At 41.9% G+C, this 20,557-nt stretch overlaps 1 protein-coding gene across 3 annotated transcripts in view; it reads right to left on the minus strand.

The window, feature by feature from the left end:
• The window catches only part of sh3yl1 (SH3 and SYLF domain containing 1), a 72,768-nt gene that overhangs the window by 19,370 nt on the left and 32,841 nt on the right, over positions 1–20,557 (minus strand). For 2 of the 3 annotated variants that reach the window (XM_007894009.2, XM_042333558.1), the window contains exons 6-8: positions 16,276–16,404; positions 10,806–10,968; positions 9,488–9,557 (exon numbers count right to left, since the gene is read on the minus strand). In XM_007894009.2, the coding sequence (XP_007892200.2) occupies positions 9,488–9,557; positions 10,806–10,968; positions 16,276–16,404 (362 nt within the window). Of the gene's footprint in view, positions 1–8,939; positions 9,177–9,487; positions 9,558–10,805; positions 10,969–16,275; positions 16,405–20,557 lie in introns of those variants that run through there. The other variant, XM_042333560.1, reaches the window with a different exon arrangement.

Below are 20,557 nucleotides of genomic sequence, written 5' to 3' on the forward strand. Positions count from 1 at the left end.
GGATATTCTTCCATCAGGCAGATGAACAGTGAATCGCTTTGAAAACTAAACAGTTTGGAAAAGGAAAATAAACTATTTGCTTTAACCGTTATGTTAGTTTTATGATGCCTTACTCTTTCAGAGATTAACAGTATGTTTTCTTAACTTTAATTTTCTAGCTACTACTGTATAGCAAAGAACAGAAAAACATATATCTTCCGCCCCGCTTCATCAAACAAAATCTGAAAAAGCATTCTACATTGTTTATTTTAATTTTTTCTCAAGCGTGAACTCTTTTTACTGCTACTTATTGAGACAGAAATAGAAGGAACACTGACCCGGGGTTTCAGATTTTAATTCAGTATCAAAGAAAATAAACATTTCAGCTGAACTGCTTAGGCTAGTCTCAGGCACATTGTGACAAACCTTTTTTCAAGTAAGCATTGAGGAAAAGGCAACTTTTATCCTACTTTACAGTATATTCTGTGAAGCACTTTGATACATAAAGCGCTATATCAAATGCAAGGATTTTTTTTAATTACTTCCAACTACGGACACTAGAATCTGGCTTGTACCTGGCTAATTTGACCAATAGTAAGACAGAATGATATCTATAGTACAGGTAATTACAGTACATGTAATTTTAAAGGGTCCTTTGTCAACTTGAAATACCACAACTCTTTTGGCTACAACAGACAGGATCATTGTAAAGATTCTAGAGGCACAACATTTAACCCATTATTAGTTTCAAAAGGTCTAAAATTTAAACAAAATTGTGAAAAGTTCTAAAATCCAATTTAATTTGGAAACTGATAATAATAATCCTTGCATTTGATATAGCACCTTATCATGTCTTTGAGGAATCTTAAAATGCTTCAGAGAATATACTGTAAAGTGAATTAACTGCTTATTTTGTGGTATTTTGATGTAAGAAATGCAGAAATCCATCCTCCAAATTAAGATTGAATTTAAGAGATTTCCACAATTTTGCATGATCTTAAACGTTAAAACAAAAAAATATTGTCTTCAGGCTAAGACTAGGTCTATGTCCTTTGGTTTAGTTGCAGTTTTGCAGTTCTGTTTAAACTGATGGAAAACAAGGCAGTATCACTTGTAGCAAACAAAACAAGTTATAGTTCTCGCTTCCAATGATGCTGCTCGGGCTTCTGAGGGAGAGATCTGCTCATGCACAACGTTTATGGGACACTGCAACATTCACTTACATATACGCAGTCATGTCGCTTTACAGATCACTGTATGAAATGCTTTTGATAATTTTGGTGTAATTAAGTGCTATATCAAATGCAAGGAATATTACTACTAAAGTGCATTGAACCATTTGGTCTGATCAACATTTGAATACTACTTGATGCTATTACTTACACCCTTCAAGACAGAAGATACTGTGAAATATAGTCAGATTTGTAACAAGGGGTCGAAAGAGAGGTTATTTTACTCTATTCCCAGAGCAGAAAGCATCAATACATGTAAAAGAAAGTGGTGCATGTGTGAGAGACAGGAAAAGATGGGTATGTGGGGGGAGGAATTAATTATAATAAGTGAAGGCTTTGTTCAGTACAAACACTAGGATTGACAAGTTAGGCTGAATGCTCTGTTCTACAAATGCATCATCTGATGTTCACGTAAGAGATTTGTGCACATTGAAAGATTTGTCACATTTAGTGAATGATATAGAACAACTCTCAACGACATCAGGAAAAATAATAACTGCTATAGTAAATGGGATACTATTCTTCGAAATCATTTTCTGCTTCTGGGTGAAACAATCAAACAATTCAAATACGAACGCAAAACAATACATGCCGTTTTGTTTTGATGGATAAATCTTTGCTTACAAAGATGGTGAGGATGACAACAGCAACAAAATTACATTTATATACCTATCATGTCGGAAGCACATTCTAAGGTGAGGGACAGTTAAGGGTTTGCAACCGAGCTGTGGGCTGGAATCAAGAGGGGTGGAGGGCAAAGGGGGTGGAAGTAGGAGTTATAGTCAAAGAGGAAGGTCTTGAGACAGGTCTTGAAGGACGCAAGGGAGGGGGAGAGGTGGAGGGATTTGGGGAATTCCAGAGGATGGGGACAGAAAACCTGAAGCCCTGACCACTGATGGTGGGGCAGGCAGGGCCGGAACATGGAAATGGAGGGAGAGGGCAGGTTGGTATGGTGTGTATGGGATTGGAGAAGATTCTTCGTTGGAAGTTCAAGTTACTGCACACCTAGGTGAGGCATTGCAGCGTTACCTGTATTTGACCTGCACTGGGACTGGGCCACTGTCTGAGAATATTTGATCCAGATACAAAATGTCAAAAAGAGGAAACCTTTTCCAATCTCTAGTGCTGACAGCTCACCTTGTTGAGCTGAAATTTTCACCAGAAATAAAAAAAAACTGAGTCAGGAGTGCACAGGTTTTCCCTTCAGAGTCTAGACTATAAAACGTGAGAATAAATCTCATTGACTTGAGTTGTCACTGTTTCACAACTGTGAAAGAGCAATAATTCTTGAGCAGCGCGAGCTCAAGTGAATTATGGTGGGATTTTTCCCCGTGAGAGAAAGCAGGCCTCAATCGTTCTGCCACTGATGAGATATTCTGTTTATTCCGTGACCGTGAATGTCCCTGGAATCTTTTAAAATAACTCCAGAATGTTGCAGTCTGCTGCCAAATGTTAATTCCTAATTTACACATGTTTATAATCTTTTTGTTTCCCTTATGTAAATGATTGCCCCATTCAGCAATGCTGTTCAATAGGATAAACATAAATAATTAAGACCTGTTACCGATTTTAAAAGTGATAAATTCTTATTGTGGAAAAGATCTGAGGTGAGATGTGAATTATTGCAATAAATGAATTAGACTGATGTTCTGATGCTTCAGGTTAATATATAACCCGACTGTATGATTAAAGAATCCTATAGAGGCTCAGGTATTAATCCATTTGAAGATTGAGCACATATTTCTGGCCCAGACGATCTGCCCCATTTGTTCTCAATTTCCTTCCTATCCTGCCACTTCAGAGGAACTCATAATTGCCACTGACAGTTCTTGAGTGAATTAAGCTGTGAGCTTGTCTTCCTTTAGGACCACAAGGATTTTATTCCACAATAAATATCAAACAACTGAATTGTATCAATGGTGAACAAGGCATTAGAGGGGTTCAGATGAAGAAAGCTCTGTTTCATCTTTCCAGAATAATCACACAACTCTCCATTTATTATAGCATCAAGCTTTTTATTTTAAATGAGCCCAGTGTTCTGGCTTCAGCCACTCTTCCCAGTATCCGTTTCTGGTTGTTAAATACCCTCTGGGTAAATGAAACACTTCCTGGTGTTGGTCCTGAAATTACCAGTTGTACAAACTCTTAAGAAACTCCTTTCTATCAATCAATCTCTTTGCTTTATCAGTAATGCACTCGCAAGCACTGTTTTTAAGAGTACAATGTGCATATGTTTTCACCTGCTGAAATACTTTGTACTGCAAAAATTAACAACTCATTCAAGTCAAAAGTTGTGTTTGTTGCTGTAATTTTGTAAGATCTCACAAAACATTGACATCCAGATGCACTCAATAAGATTTTTTGCAACATCCAACATTTGTCCTGTTCCAACATCTGCTGTATTCTAATATTTGCAACAAGCTGTGCTTTTCTTTGCATTGGAATGTGTTGAGTGTACTTACTGGAACTTACACCAGTTAACCCTTTTCCAGGCACAGACTTGCACAATTGGAGCTTGTTATGCCACACTTCAGTTCAAGGTGGGCCCATATATTACGCAGAAGCACCACACACCAGCAGTAAAATGCGGATATGTCTGGTGCTATCTGGTTGTTTTTTTGTACATAGTGTACAAGCCCAACAGGGTCTACAGCATCATCAGCAACTGCCGGAAACATTCAAGAGAATAGCAGTCGCTGATCAGTTGGCTTCTTATGACCTAAGCATATATGCAGTAAGTAGCATTTTGATCGTATAAAGTGCTGACTAATGTTAACACAATCTGTTTTAACACAGGGTATATGGACCAAAACCACCACATTATAATAAACCATAATTTTCACATAGTTCCATTACGTTGGGAGATATCTAAATACTCGTCACTGGACATCAGAGATTCTTCCCACTCAGCTTCCTAACCTTGCAAGTCAAAGCTTAAAACAATTAGGTTGCCCTAGGTGGATAAGCAGCAGGAAACTTGTCAGACAGTGGTTTCAAACGCAAGCTATACGGTTTCAGATGGTTAATTTCCAACACACACTCTGGTACCTGCAATCCTTGGCTGTCGCCTAATACTCTCTGGAGTTAGGTAAATAGATTGCGTCCCTCCAGAGAGTACACATTTTATTCTAGGCACAGGGAAATTTCCATGTGTAGGCGAGACTCAGTCTGGCTGGGGTATTCATAAGCATAGTGATGCATTTCTACATTTGTCAGACACCAGGCTAACCAAAATGAAAATGACCAATTACTCGGTCCCTACGGAATGTGAACAATGGTGTGAAAGAAGATAAACAACAAAATCGCCGGGAAGTCGCTGAACAGTAAAAGGCTTGCACCTGAGCTGGGGTTGGAGTCAAGAGAAGCAGAATTATAATTGTCACCTTTGCTCTTGGATTTAATCATCACCCACAAATCACAAGAGACTACATACTTGTGCCTGACTCACACACTGGTGTCTAGAAAATGTGTGAGTCACATAAATGACCAACTTTGGTTGAGATGGGGGTGGTTCACTCTGCAGTCACCCACAAGCTACGAACAGAGACATCTTCCACATAGCACAGGGTACCTCCCGATTCCAACATTGAAAATCACCAAGGATATAGTCATTTTAAAGCATTTTGGATTTCCATTTGATTTGACACAAATCTCTCAAATTAATCCCAAACTCAACCTTATTTGGTAAGTTTCAATAATCAGCCATTTCATTTTTTTTACTTCATGTCTGTTTGTGGGACATTGCTGTGTGCAAATTGGTTGCTGCACTTGCCTATGAAATACACAATCGCTAGACTCTACAATAAATTCTGTGAAGTATCTTGGAAAGTTTTGACAAAGTGATAAAGCACTATATCAAATGCAAGGATTATTTATTTCATTTTCAACCGGCTCTGCTTTTTATTTTACATTGTAAAGAACACTGCGTGATTCAGCCAAACCAATATGTACTACCACATGCAAATCAGAGCCAAATTGTGATTTTCCTGCTTTATCACTGTCCTGGACAACATCACTGTTCAGGCCCAAACTCAGACTGTTATTAAAAAACAAATGTACTGGATCCCATCATCTGACTTTCTTTGAATATTATTTCTCCACTGCCAGAACAGTAAGTGAATCCAAAAATGACATTTTAAGCTATGTTAAAGAATGCTGAACTACTTGAAGAAATATTAGTTTTGACCAAAGTATGGGTGGCTGATATTTTCTCACTTCTGCATCACTGGTAAGTTATGTGCCAATAACACAAATGGTTTATTTACCAGCTATTAACTGGCCCCAATGTGTACCCTCTGTTTCTGACCATCATAACACACCAGTACCCTTTACTGTGAATCATCCAACCCTAACTTTGATAGCTAACATTTCCTCATTAACCTCATAAATAGCTATTAAAACTCTACTCTGCATTTTAATAAGTATCTACTTTACCCGTCAAGTGTAGATTTATTTAAAAAACACATGTCCCCATTTATTTCTATTGGAATCAGTTTCCAAATTATATATTTTAACTGAAGTCAATATTAGTTCAGTAGATGAACCAAGAAAAATAATTATTTTAGGTGGTCAGCCTGGCTCAGTTGCTCCTGAATCGAAAGATTGTGGGTTCAAATTGGGAATTTGAGCTCAAAGTCTACCTGATGGTCCAGGACAATGCTGTGATACTACTGCGTTGTCAGAGGTGTTGTCCTTCAGACCACACATTAAACTGAGGTCCCGTCTTTCTGGTCAAGATCCCACGGCACTATTCAAAATCAAAAGATAGTTCCTCCTGGTGCCCTGGCCCACAATCCGCTAGATAAAATTGGTTATTACTTCACCCATGGCCGTTTGTGCGACAATGCTGAATATAAATTGGCTGTCATTTTTGCCTGCAAAATACACAATTATTACACTTCACAGAAAAACTCTTTGAACTTTGTGGACACTTCCAAATTGATAAGATGCTATAACCAAGTGCAAGGGTTAGTTTTATTATTTCACTGCAAAATATAAATTCTGTAGTACCAGATGATATGATAAAAGGTCAGGACAGGCTCAATGGGCTGAATGGCCTCCTCTTGTTCCTACATTACTATTTTCCTACCTGAAGCTGTTGCAAGCTTTTGCTAACATTAAAATCCTTGTAATATTCACTTGTTTGGTTTGTACTCGGTTATAGTGTCTTATCACGTTGAAGTGACCACGAAGTTCAAAGAGTTTTCTGTGAAGTGTAATAATTGCGTATTTTGTACATCCATCACAAACAACACCTTTCACATAGGATGAAAGTCGCAAACAGCTTTATAAATGTTATAGGCAGCACTGTGCAGGAAAAAGTGAGATGTCAGAATGTCAACCAAAAATATGGTCAAAGATAATTTTTAAAGTGGATTTTGAAAGAAAGGAACGAGGAAGCAAGGCTGAAAATTTGGAAGAATTACGCAGGGCAAGTGAATATTGCCTAAAGGATCAGTAGTGGGACAGGAGTGAGGAGCGGATGCCAGAATCAGAAGAATAGGGCAGGAGCAGATCGTACAATGAGGAATAAAACTATGTAAGGATTTGAACAACCTTAAAGTCAATGTGCTGGGTTTTTGGAAGTCAGTTGCAAGACTTTAGAAATGAAAGCTGTCAGTGGACCATGGAGAGAATGGATATAATCAGAGTGCGGAACCCAGTGGGAAGAGAACATGGACTGAAAAGCTTTGAATGAGTTATTGGTTTACAATAAAAATGTCTCTTGGACAAGACTTAACTATCTGTGTAATAAGGAGCAGCTCCTCTTATCAGAGCTGCCTCTCAACTTAACATGGAAAAGAGGCTCTCCCGACTCACTGTTCTGGTCTTGATAAGGCTTTACAATACAAAGTATTACCTTGGAACCAAGTTGTTACTGATAAGTGTTTTTTTGTACAAGTTTTGTTAGTTACTACATGAATGGGTTCTCAACTTGATAAGACAGTCTGCCGACAGGACATGGGGGCGGGGGTGGGGGGTGCAAGTACACCGAGTCTTTGTTCAAATTACCAATTTCCAAAATAAGACATTTTGAAGATCTGCTAGAGCTTTGAGAAAATGCATCTGCATGACTGTCAGAAAAGATCAGAGTGAATATTCTTTTGACACAAAGCAGCTCTTCAAAGTGTCTGAACACTAGCAATAATTAGGGATTTACAAAGATTACCAAGAATGTACAGCATGGAAACAGGCCACTCACCCCAACCAGTGTGTGCCCGTGTTTATACTCCAAACGAGCCTTCACCCATTACCTGCTCCCCCTTAAACCCTCATGTAAAAGTCTAGCTTCCTCTTGAATGTATCTACACCATCTGATTCGACCATTGCTTCGGGCAGTGAGTTCCACAAACTCACACAAGTAGTTCCTCTTAAATTATCTTTTAAATCCCTTAGTCTCTATTGTATATTTGTGTCCCCTGGTTACGGACTCCCCAACCAGTGAAAACAGCCTATATTCGTTTGCGGTGGCCTTTTTGTTGCAGGCAATAGAAACAATAATTGTCTCTCATGAACTAGTTGAGAATTTCCTTCCAAATGTTTGGAATCACTTAGGCACTAATGGTTACATTGTCATCCCGGTGTGCACACCCTACCCTGCCATGTGTTAAAGCTGTGGAATCACTTTGAATCTGCTCAGCCTCTCTTGCGTGATGAGCACCTTGATTCTGATGGTGTCTACTTCCCTGATGAAACCTACTTTCGCCCACAGAATGTACAGTCAATTCACTTTACAATATATTTTGCAAAGCGCTATAAGGCGCTATATCAAATGCAAGGATTATTATTAATTTGCATCTGTCTGCAAAATACAGTCACTACACTTTACAGTAAATCCTGTGAGACACTTTTAGCTGTCGTCTTTAACTTAAGGGCACTATATCAAATGCAAGGATTATTATTTTTATGACTTCCTTTTGCTAATGTGCCAAGTTTGGAAAATGTACAGGACAGATAAGTGCAGGCTTTGGCTTTGTAGGATTGAACACGAAAGTCAATATGTGAGCCAACAGGGCTGCCAAAAACATGGTGATTGGAACTATTTCCTCTCTCCTCAAATACTTCTGTAGCATTGCCTACTGCTCAAAACAATGGAATTTCCCTCAATGGCTGTCAAATTTTGAAGGTGGTTTTCTGTAAGTTCTTTAAGGACTACAAGAAAATTGATTTCAAAGATAAGCCCGAATTCAACAATATGGTCAAATTCCAGCAAGCTGATAGGCTAAGACATTGGTGGCCATGGCTCGTGGGCTGGAATTGACTTCCGTCAAGAAGCTCTCCAACCCGAACATTTGCACTAATCTAGGCAAGTCTGTGTTCGAGCGATAGCCTGTTTCCAGGTTTTTCTTGATTCAATATTTATTGATTCATGTCATAAATGAAGAAATATTCAATCAAGAAAAATTATTTTGTTGGGTGACCAAAAAGGTTGGCCACCACTGTGCTAAGAAAACAGTGATCTCACAGCACAGCATATAATTGCATCTAGTCTTAGCCTTCAGGACTATTTTGTCTTAAACATGTGGAAAATTATTGAATTCTAAAGCCAATTTTTAAAAAGAACCTGCTTTTATGTTAAAATGAGCACTTATAAATTATGGATCTTTCCCAAATGTCCTACTTAATTTTTTTGAACAAATTAGCTGTATTCTTATGCATACTGAAGAAGGACCTGGAACTCATTTACTCTTAAAAGTATTTTGCACAATTAAAAGCAGAATTTTTTAATATGTTTAAAGATTTAGTATAAAGGCAATGCTCTTCATTAGCTCAATATTTTTCCACCCACCCCCCTCCAACCCCCTTGCTGCTACCAGATGTGAAAATGTCACCTTGTTTTATTAACACATGTGCAAAAATCAGTTGAATCTTCCAAAACCAAATCTCAACCATGTCCAAGAATATTTAACTTACCATATTGATAACTGGATAGATCAGGATAAAGGCAGACATTGGTCTTCTGCTCTACTTTGCAATTAGAAAAAAATTGCAGTTAGACACGAATCAGCTTTCTGCAATGCATTCTTCAATGCTTGAAGGCTGGCTTGTGTCCCACCACATGGGCTACCTTGTATTTTTTAAATGTTTTTGTTTCAATCACAACTCAACAGACATGCCCTCTACAAATAATTATTTTCTCTGTGTTCCTTTCCGTACGTGGTAACGAGGCCTCCCTTCCTTAGCACCTTTTCCTTTCAGACCGGATTGCTGTCGGGTAACTGCAATAATCACTTCCATGGTGAAAATCACAATATAATCATATTATCAAGATGTACCTCCTAATCCTTCATTCCCAGCTGATCGTGTTCGCTGTGGCCTGGATCTAGGTTTCCCGGGTTCTCCAGCCTGCAATATTAAAATAAAAGTGCATAAAAATAACATTCCTTGGCTTTCAATATTCTTTGCCGCTGTTTATCAGTTTCAGCATTATGTTGACCTGAACTCATTCCAGTCAGCACATAATTTGTTAAAACCACTAAACTACACTTGTTTTTACCCCACATATTACAGTGCTTTTAAATGCATGGATCATATCAAAATTCCAGTACTATCCCTTCCTCACTTTTATCTATTCAAAGCTGAAATCTGGAAATAAACAGTACTGTTGGATGTTTTGATCGCCTTCCAATTTCCACAGAATGTCCCGCCACAAAGTGATCACTGCAGTCTAAAAGTGCCAGGAATATTTCATCCTCTCTCTCCTGTACTCTTTTCAACTTTGGTAAGTAAAATTACAATCATAAACGCTATTTCCTGACCTCAGAGAGGAGCAAATATTATATTGAAATTGAGCTAATTCAGATTTGTGAAAAAATCTCTAAAAAATGACTGTGAAAGTTGATAGTTTTTATACTTTATATATGAATAGGTGAAAAATGTATCAGGTTGGCGAATATTGCAGTCAAACCAGTTAACAACTTAAAAAAAGTCTCTCACCCCCTCCCGACCTTAGCAAATTTGTTTCATCTAATTCTACGAGTGGAGCTGGGTTTTAGCAAAGCAGGATAAGTCTTAGTGTATAAGACTTAGGACTGGTGATAGTTAGAGCAGGTTTCGCAGCAACACAGAGCTAGAGAGACCTGCTTAGTACAAGACTAGTAAAATATGAGATTTTATTAGCAAATTAAAGGTAAGAGGTAAAGCAAGGGGGATGGAAATTCGAGCTGAAAAATTGGCATGAAAGAAACTATAACATGCAGCATTTCATAATAGAATGTTATGTAAAGCTTCCAAATAAGACTAGAGCTGTTCAATCAAATACGAAGTGCTGTATAATAATTTTGAACAAAATCATGTCATGAAAGCAGTAAAGAAATTCAATTTAAATATAGCTCAGACTTTAAAGCCTGAAATTCCAATTAATCACAGCCTGTAAGAACATTTTGTCTAAAAAGTTAAATTATACAGAATGAAGCCAGAATTCATTTTCAGACCTATGGGAAATCAATGCAAATTGAGACTGAATTTAAGATTTTTCCACACTACGATCTTAAGTTAAAATAAAATGGTCTTCCAGATAAACTCTAGGTAGAATTCCAGGCTACAAGTTCCAAATTACTGCCCTTAATTTGTATGATCTAACATGTGCCAAACCTTTGGTTGCATTCTGGATACGTTTTTCTTTTTGCCTTGCTGTTCATCGATTTGGTATTGCTCAGTAAAAGTGGCCAATATTTCATAGAGTTCTTGAGCTACAGATGGTGGTTCCACATCTCCAAACAAAATTGCACATGCTCGAATCTCCTGGCAGTAAAACCTATAAAAGTTATATTTTTACATTTTAAGTTAAAAACTTTTCAGACAAGGTATGTAAAATATTATGCATCTATGGTGCAAACTTATTCCCTCTACATAGTCTGAAATCCAAGTACATATTTACAGTGTGTGTATTGTATTATTACAGAAAGGGCATCATATCCATATTGGGAGTACAGTAGAGATGGACCAGGATGATACCAGGAATAAGAACTTATGTTAATTTACATGAAATAGAATTGATTGTATGAGAGTGTATATTATGGTGTACACAATAAAAGTAAAGTAATAATAATCCTTGCATTTGATATAGCGCTTTTCACGTCGGGAGGACGTCCCAAAGCGCTTCACAGAACATACTGTAAAGTGAATTGACTGTATATTTGTGGGCGAACGCGGCAGCCAATTGCGCACAGCAATGCCCACAAACAGTCGTAGATTGAAAATGACCAATTTAATTATTGTTTTTTTTTTGGAGGGATTATTATTAGGCGTGTGGAGTAAGGAAACTTGCCCAAGGTTTCGCCCTCTGCCTGGAATTGAACTCAGGTCTCTCACTTGCAAAGCGAGTGCTCTAACCACTGAGCTACAGGACTCCACAAGTATTCATGGCTTAAAACAATATCCTCAACTTTCACATTGGTAGGCCATCTCAAAGTGCTCCACAGGATTTACTGGAAATTGTAGTTACTGTGTATTCTATAGGTGATCATGGCAGCCAATCTGTTCCGAATAATGTTCCGTATACAGACATGAAGTGAACGGCCAATTTTATGAGACCGATTGTTGGCTACTGGATGAAACTCCATTCTCTTTTCAAAATATGCTGGAGATATTTAATATGAACTGAATAGACAGAGGAGACCTTGATTTAAAGTTGTATCTGAAGGACGGGACCCCCAACGGTGCAACCTCAGCACTGCTTCGGAGTGTCAACCTAGTCTATAGGAGCTCAAAGTTCCAAGTAGAGCTTGAACTCAGAAACTTCTGACTCAGAGGGCCTGTGTCAAGTGGGCCAAGATGACACCTAGAGTAATGAGCATAGCATAACAACCAGAATATGAATCATTACTAAACAGTGATGTTTAAAGAACGATATGAATAATAACACCTGGGTGTTTGACATCTGAACATTTCTTCCTCTGATCCACAGAAACTGTTCCTTCTATTGTGATGTTAAAAAAGAGTGAATAGATGAATGAATACTGGAAGAGTGAATACTGGATAAGAACAACACTAGAATAGGAATAGATAAGGTGGTATTTGGCTTTTCACAAATAGATGTAAGACTAATATTGAAATGGCTCTTCCATTGTCCGCCTTAACAATCTGTTCTCCATTGCAAGTGCAAGAGATGTGGGAAGCAATTTAAAACAATTTAACCAGATTCTTTACAAATCATCACATATCATCATTTGAATAAATTTGTATTTGATTTCCAAAACTATGGGGCGATATTCTGCAGTAGGATGAAAATATGTTTTTACACTGGTATGTTGAGTTAATTTTACATTTTCTGGCAATCGGTCAGGGGCTTCGAGGCAACAGATGGTGGTTCTTTAGTAGTAAAAGTCTTGTGACCCTCAGGAAATAACAACTGAGCTAGATGGCAGGATTCAAAGCATTTAGGACCACATTGTGGGAGTAGCAGAAAGCCCAAGCGATAAATACCTTCTTCGTATGCCAAGTCACAATTCCATTGTGTGACAGTGCTTGATGCATCAGTGATTGTATTCCATGAGTAGCTGAGCTACACAAAGCAGGAAAGTGCCTGGTTCAATCTGATCTGTATTTACTATTAACCCAAGATTATATGAGAACAGTTACAAATGTGTTGTTAGGATTACTTAAATATAGGGTGAGATATTCTGTTGGCTGGTGAAGTTACAAATCTTGAAATTCCCATGAATATAGAACACATAAAAGCTATTCTGATTGGTGCTAATATGGGTCATGTTTCCCTACCTAATAATAATTATAATTATCTTTGCATTTGACATAGTATTGAGCCCCAACACTGTGTTGGAGTATTAGCATAAGTCCTGATCTTGAAACCACAATCTTCTGTTTTAGAGGCAAGAGTGCTACCAACCGAACCAGACTGACACACCTAAAAAGTCACTACATTTGACAGTAATAATGCAAGTTCTTTCCTTCTTGGATATATAAACAACAAAATTACATTTATAGAGTGTCTTTTACGTCGGGAGGACGTCCCAAAGCGCTGAACAGTCAGGTGTCAGGGCCCGAGCATGGGGGAAGGGTGGTGTAGGGGTAGGAGAAGGCACAGAGGTGGGAGGGAGACCAAAGGCATGGTCGAAGAGAACGGACTTGAGACCGGCCTTGAAGGAGGCAAGGGAGGAAGCGAGGCGAAGGGACCGTGGAATGGAGTTCCAGAGTGTGGGGGCAGAGAGGCTGAAAGCCCGGCCACTGATGGTAGGGCAGGTCGGGCGGAAAACATGGAGCAGGCCGGAGCCCGATGAACGGAGGGAGCGGGCAGGTTGGTAGGGAGTCAGTAGGTCAGAGAGGTAGCAGGGAGCAAGGCCATGGATGGCCTTAAAGGTGAGGACGAGGATCTTGAACTGGATCCTCTGGGGGATGGGGAGACAGTGAAGTCGGGCGAGGTTGGGAGTGATGGGGTCACGGAGCCTGGTGCGTGAGAGTACATGAGCTGCAGAGTTTTGGATGTTCTGCAGCTTGTGAAGGAAAGAGTTGGGAAGGCCAATGAGGAGGGAGTTCCCGTAATCGAGCCTAGATGTGTTGAATGCGTGGGTGAGGGTTTCGGCAGCCTGAGGGGTGAGGCAGTGGCGGATTCTGGCAATGTTGCGGAGGTGGTGGTAGTCAGTGCCGGTAATGGTGCGGATGTGGGGGAGAAAGGACAGTTCAGGGTCATACAAGATACCCAGATTCCTGTCTGGCTTAGTGAGGTTGAGTGTGCAGCCGTGGAGGCTGATGCTGCCAGCGCACAAGGTGCGGAGGTGCTGGTGCGAGCCAATCAAGAGGGCCTTGGTCTTGCTGATGTTGAGTTGGAGAAAGTTGGCCCTTGTTCAGGACTTGATGTCGGACAGGCAGTCGGTCAGGATGCCAGTAGTCCTGGAGTTCAAGGTGGAGGCAGTGAGGTAGAGTTGGGTGTCATCCGCATACGTGTGGAAATTTACTCCATGACTACGGATGATGTCACCAAGGGGGAGCATGTAGAGGATGAAGAGGAGGGGACCGAGGACAGAGCCCTGAGGAACACCGCTCAAGACGGTGCGGGGGCTGGAGGAGAAGCTGTTTGCCGCGACGAAGTGGAGGCGGTGTGAAAGGTAGGACCTGAATAACCAAGGACAGAACCTTGAAGGTTGAGGTGGGAGGAGAGGCGGTGGAGGAGGTTTGAGTAGTCCACGGTGTCAAAGGCAGCGGAGAGGTCGAGGAGGACGAGGAGGCAGAGGGAGCCCTGGTCACACATGGTCAGGATGTTGTTTGTGACCTTGACCAGAGCAGTTTCGGTGCTGTGGGCAGCACGAAAACCCGATTGGAGGGGATCATGGAGAGAGTGAGAGGAAAGATAAGAGCGAAGCTGAGAGGCAATGGCTCTCTCAAGGACCTTGGATAGGAAGTGGAGATTTGAGATGGGCCGGTAGCTAGATAGCTGTGATGGGTCAAGGGAAGGTTTCTTCAAGGTGGGGGTGATAGTGGCTGTTTTGAGGGGGGAAGGATCAGTGACAGATGACAGGGAGAGGTTAATGATGTCGGCAAGTAGTGGGGCAAGGAGGTGGAGCTGGGAATTAAGGAGAGGGGTAGAGATGGGGTCAAGGGAGCAGGTGGTGGATTTCATGGAGGTTACCGTTTTGAAGACAGAGGAGGGGGTGACAGGCTCAATGGTGTGGAAGGAGGGATGGATAACTGTCGGATGGGTAATTGTGTGGGGTAGGTGTAGGGAGGGGGTGGAAGTTGGGAGGGCAGTGGCAGCTGAGCGGATTCCCTCAATTTTGGACTCGAGGAAGTCCAGCATTTTCTCGCAGTGAGAGTCAGAGGAACAAATCTGTGAGGCGTGTCGGGGAGGGCCGAGGAACTGGTTGGTGGTGGAGAACAGGAGCCAGCGATTGCCTTTCGCCTCCATGATTAACCTGGAATAGAAGGATGATTTGGCTGAGGCAAGAGCGGAGTGGTAGGTCTTGATGAGGTCCAGCCAGATGTGGCGGTGGACTGTTAGGTCGGATTTGACCCAAGTGCGTTCGGCAGTCCGCACCTGGCCCTTAAGCGAGCGGAAGTGGCTGGTGAACCAGGGTGACGATCGGGAATAGGAGGCAGTTCGGGAGGTGAGGGGGGCAAGCGCCTCGAGTGTGGTGGAGAGGGCGCTGTGGAGAAGAGTAAGCACAGCGAGTGGGTTGGTGCGAGAGGTGGGCCTGAAGGGGAGGAGTTCAGACGACTCCAGGGCGGAGAGGGATTGCGTGGAGATCTTCTTCCACAGGCGGTAGAAGATGGTGGTAGGTTTGTAGGCAGTGGGGAGTGGAATATGGGAATTGAGGGAGATGAAATGGTGGTCAGAGATGGTCTTGTCAGTGATGGTGACATCCGAGACGCTGAGGCCCCGGGTGATCACCAGGTCGAGCGGGTGACCATGGGTGTGGGTAGCAGAGTGGATGTGGAGGGAGAGGTTGAGAGAGGAGAGGAGAGAGAAGTCTGAGGAGGTGGAGAAGAAGGGTGTGAAGTGGAGTTTGAAGTCGCCAAGGATGATGAGGTGGTCGGAACAGAGGCAGGGGGAAGCAAGGAGGGTGGAGATGTCAGAGATGAAGGTGGGGAGGATTTTGGGGGGCAGTAAAGTAAGAGAATTTTTGCAGAGAAGTGGAAGGGATAGCAGAGGGTAAGGTGTTCGAAAGAGGGGAACGAGCCGGTGGAGTAGGGGTATAGGGAAAGTGACGCCCTGGATATGAGGGCCACACCACTGCCACGACAGTTGGGCGTGTGGCATGGTGGTAGGCGTAGCCGGGTGGTGTTGCCTCAGTGAAGGGGAAGGTGTTACCTGGGGTGATCCAGGTTTCTGTGAGGACCAGGATGTCAATGTTCTCCTTGAAGATGAGATCATTGATAGCCAGGGTCTTGGAGATGGAGCGGACATTTTGAAGGCCAATGCGGAGTGGACAGTTGGCAGGGGGATGTGTGGGATGGGAAGGGGTAGTGGGTTGGTTGGCAGGGATGCGGATAAGGGAGAAGAGGTTAGCCCCTCGGGTCAGCGTCCGGGGTGGCCTGTGGCAGGAGTGGGGAATGGGGAAAAACAAGAATTATACTGAATGAAGAACATTTCATGCTTCTGTGAACTTACTTGCGATTGGTTTCCTTCCTTTCAATCAAACATGACCCTTCTAAAGATATTCCAGCGAATAAGCCACGTGACCTGCAGTATGTGTATACTGCAGCCGTACTACGCAGGGCAACATCTGCCTCCATGTTTCTGGAAAAGAACACATACTTTCCAGCTAAATTTCAAGAGTGGTAAACAATCTTACTTGTACAGAGAGGGGACCAAACGAACATGTTGGGCAACATATTCATGTCATTGAACGTTTCTGGTTCTCTGAATTAATAATAATAATCCTTGCAATTGATATAGTGCCTTATCATGTCATTGAGACAAAGCACTTCACATTTAATTAATGTGACAAAAAAACTGCGCTGAAATGCTTCCAGGCAGTCAAACATCCAGTGCAGATGAACTTTTGTGCCATGTTCTTTCACAAACTGAACTTGGCCGAAAACTCCCAATGAACCATATTTACATCTGATAAGAAAAGTGCATAGAATTACATAGAACACTGCAGCACGAAAACAGGGCATTCGGTAGGGTGGGTGTTCTGGAAGGATGAGATTGGATCGGCCGAAGAGCCTTCTTTATCCAAACTAATCTTCTGATCCACTGTAGAGTGCCGTGACTGTATGTTGTAGGCAAACAATGCAAAGGGATTAAAGCTTAGCCTAGAGGCTCATATGGAGTTCGTTAAATTACAGTTATCCATAATTTATTTTATTTGCCCTGGATATATAAAGTGTTTGAAGGAGTGCAGTCGCTGAGGTTAATATGCAAGTCGTTGATGCTGAAGTCTGTACACTAACTTCAGTGTCTGCACTCCTTCAAAAACGAATATAACCAGGGCTAATCAAAGTAAGCCAGCTTGTGTGAATAACTTACTCCTCAATGTAAAAGCACTGTCCAGTTTGCACAGATCTTATGAAAATTTCTTTACAATCCTGAGAACTGAAAGACCTCATGGTTTCAGCCTCAAGACCATGCTTTTGTTTTAAAAGAACTGAAGAAAACCAGCTTCCAAACGAACCTGAATTTAAGAATTTTGCCAAATTCTGCTGGACATTAAATCTAAAAACCTTCATAGTAAAGTTAAGACCACAAGGATTTTGGCCTCAGGCCAAAGTTAAGCTTTAAAATATCAAGGGATATGCTACTAACGCAAATTGTTAAGACTTTTATTAGAGAAACGGGTCAGCAATAATTACCATATTGAGACTTTACACGAAAAGTAAAAGACGTGACCAGATGTGGTTATAAACCTCAAACAGTGGAGATGAAAAAGAAACTGGGAATGCATGAAATCTGAAACAACAGAAATTTTGGAAATGCCTAATCTGCAGCCAATTGAATTTTGTACAGTTTCAGCTTTAAAATACCGTCTCCCCCTCCTCTCTCATCACCACTATAACCCGCATAAAACCGACCACCCGATCCCTCGACTCCATTTCTACCTCTCTCCTGACCTCCCAGCTCTACCTCCTTGCCCTCTACTCACAGACATCATAAACTTCTCCCTGTCCACTTGTATTGTTCCCACCCCATTAAAAACCGCCGTCATCACTCCTAACCTTGAAAAACCCTCCCTGAACCCAACTCTACTCCCAAACTACCACCCCATCTCCAACCTCCCTTTCCTCTCCAAGGTCCTGGAACGGGATGTTGTTTCTCAGCTTCGCTCCTTCCTCTCCCCCCACTCTTCACAAACCCTTCCAATCGGGTTTCCGTGCCACCCACAGCACAGAAACAGCCCTGGTCAAAGTGACAAATGACATTCTGTCCATCTGTGACTAGGGCTCCCTCTGCCTCCTCATCCTCCTTGACCTCTCTGCTGCCTTCAACAACGTCAACCACTCTGTCCTTATCCACCGCCTCTCCTCTCACCTCAATCTTCATGGCTCTGGCATGACTGGTTCAGATTGTACCTCTCACATCGCCTCCACTTCATCTCCTCTAGCCCCCGTACCGTCTTGTGCGGCATTCCTCAGGGCTCTGTCCTTGGTCCCCTCCTCTTCAATATTTATATGCTTCCTCTTGGTGACATCATCCACAGACATGGGGTCAACTTCCACATGTATGTGGGTGACACCTAACTATACCTATCTGCCTCCACCCTTGACTCCAGGACTACTGCTGTCCAGACAAAATGTCTGTCGGACAATCAAGTCCTGGATGAGAGCTAATTTTCTTCAGTTGAATGTCAACATGAACGAGGCTCCCCTGATTGGCTCCCGTCAGCACCATCATCCATGGTTGCATACTCCACCTTGCTAAGCCAGTCCGGAACCTTGGCGTCTTGTTTGACCCTCAACTATCCTTTCTACCCCACATCTGCAGCATGACCCGCTCTGCCTTTCCCTACCTCCGCAAAATCGCCTGGCTCCGTCACTGTCTCACACTGCAGGCCGCCAAAACCCTCATACACACTTTCTTTACGTCAAGGCTCGACTATGCAAACTCCTTGCTTGTCGGTCTCCCCAACTCCTCCCTCCATAGGCTGCAGATCATCCAGAACTCTGCAGCCCGCGCCCTCTCCCGCACCAGGCTCCGTAACCCTATCACCCCCATCCTCGCCCGACTCCACTGGCTTCCCATCACACAGAGGATACAGTTCACGATCCTGGTCCTCACCTTCAAAGCCCTCCATTGCCTTGCTCCCACCTACCTCTGTGACTTCCTAACACCCTACCATTCTGCTCGCTCCCTCCGCTCAGCGGGCTCCGGCCTGCTTCACATCCCCCGCTTCGCTTGCGCCACTATTAGCAGGTGGGCCTATAATCTATAATCTGCTCCCCCAGAGTAGACATTGGAAGGAAAAAAACCAATGCAAAATATCACATGAATTCTGCACAAGAGTGAAAATAGATATTGTACCAATTAGAGGAGTGGATACTCTTACACACAACCCTTGTCCTTTTAAAAAAACTTTAGATTTAAAAAGATATTCTTCCATGTGAAATGGCTATACAAATGTAAGATACTTTTTACATAGTGACATAAGAATCATAAAATATTGCAACACAGAAGGAGGCTATTCAGCCCATCATGCTTGTGCCGGCTCTTTGGAAGAGCTACCCATTCAGTCCTACATGCCCACTCTTTCCTTATATCCTTGCAATTTTTTCCTTTTCAAGTACCTATCTAATTTCCTTTTGAAAGTTTTTACTGAATCTGTTTTCACCACCCGTACAACTCTCAGTGTAAAAAAAATTCTCCTCATCTCCCCTTTTTTTTTGCCAATTATCTTAAATCTCTCTTAAATCCACTGACCCACCTGCCAGGGGAAACAGTTTCTCCCTATCTACTCTATCAAAATCCTTCATAATTTTAAACGCCTCTGTTAAATCTCCCTTTAAACTTCTTTTCTCTAAGGAGAATAATCCAAGCTTCTCTAGTCTCTCCACATAACTAAAGTCCCTTGTCCGGGTACCATTCTGGTAAATCTCCTCTGCACCCCTCTCCAAGGCCTTGGTATCCTTTCTAAAGTGTGGTGCCCAGAATTGGACACAATACTCCAGCTGAGGCCTAACAAGAGACTTATAAAGGGATAACAGAACTTCCTTGCTTTTGTACTCTATGCCTCTATTTATAAAGCCATAAACGGACTAAAGAAAGCATGCTCTAAAATAAAACCTTCAAGAAATACTACTGTACTTCCAGCATAGTACTTTCAAAGTGGTTTGCTGTGAGTGAGGACTTTGCTGTTGCAGGTTCTCCTTTCTAACTCTACTTCTACTAAACAGGGATAAATGGAAATGATCTCACGGCAGGTGGATCAGAATGAAAAATCCATAAACTCCTGTAGTTAACAATCAAGTATTCAAATACTTTAGTTGTCAGACCACTCCATACAGAATTAAAAAAAAGGATTATTTTTATCTAATCAATGCCAGGTGAATGAGAATAAAAAGTACATCATGGGACTCTTCTGGTTAATAGTCAAGTATTTGACTGCTTTAATTAGCGGGCATTTCCAAGCATAATTTTATCTCATCTTTCCAGAATACCCACCCTAACTTCTTCCCATTACAACATCAAGCTGCTTCTTAAGCGGATTCAGCGTCCTGGCTTCTATCAGCCTACTATCTGCCCAAGGGGCCCGATAGCAAGGGAAGTTAACCTGTTCCAGTTGCTGATATGAAGTAGCGGAGCAGGTTTCCATAGTGTTACCCACTGGTGGTCAACTTGTGGTGCCGTCAAGAAGCACCCCCTGCCCAGAACATTCACATGAGTTGAGGTAAGTCTGGGTACGATCGGTAGCGTTTTCAGTGGCAAAAATGTATTTTGTTAAAGTTTGGCTACC

The sequence above is a fragment of the Callorhinchus milii genome, unplaced genomic scaffold, assembly GCF_018977255.1.
Source record: "Callorhinchus milii isolate IMCB2004 unplaced genomic scaffold, IMCB_Cmil_1.0 Scaffold3, whole genome shotgun sequence".
NCBI lineage: Eukaryota > Metazoa > Chordata > Chondrichthyes > Chimaeriformes > Callorhinchidae > Callorhinchus > Callorhinchus milii.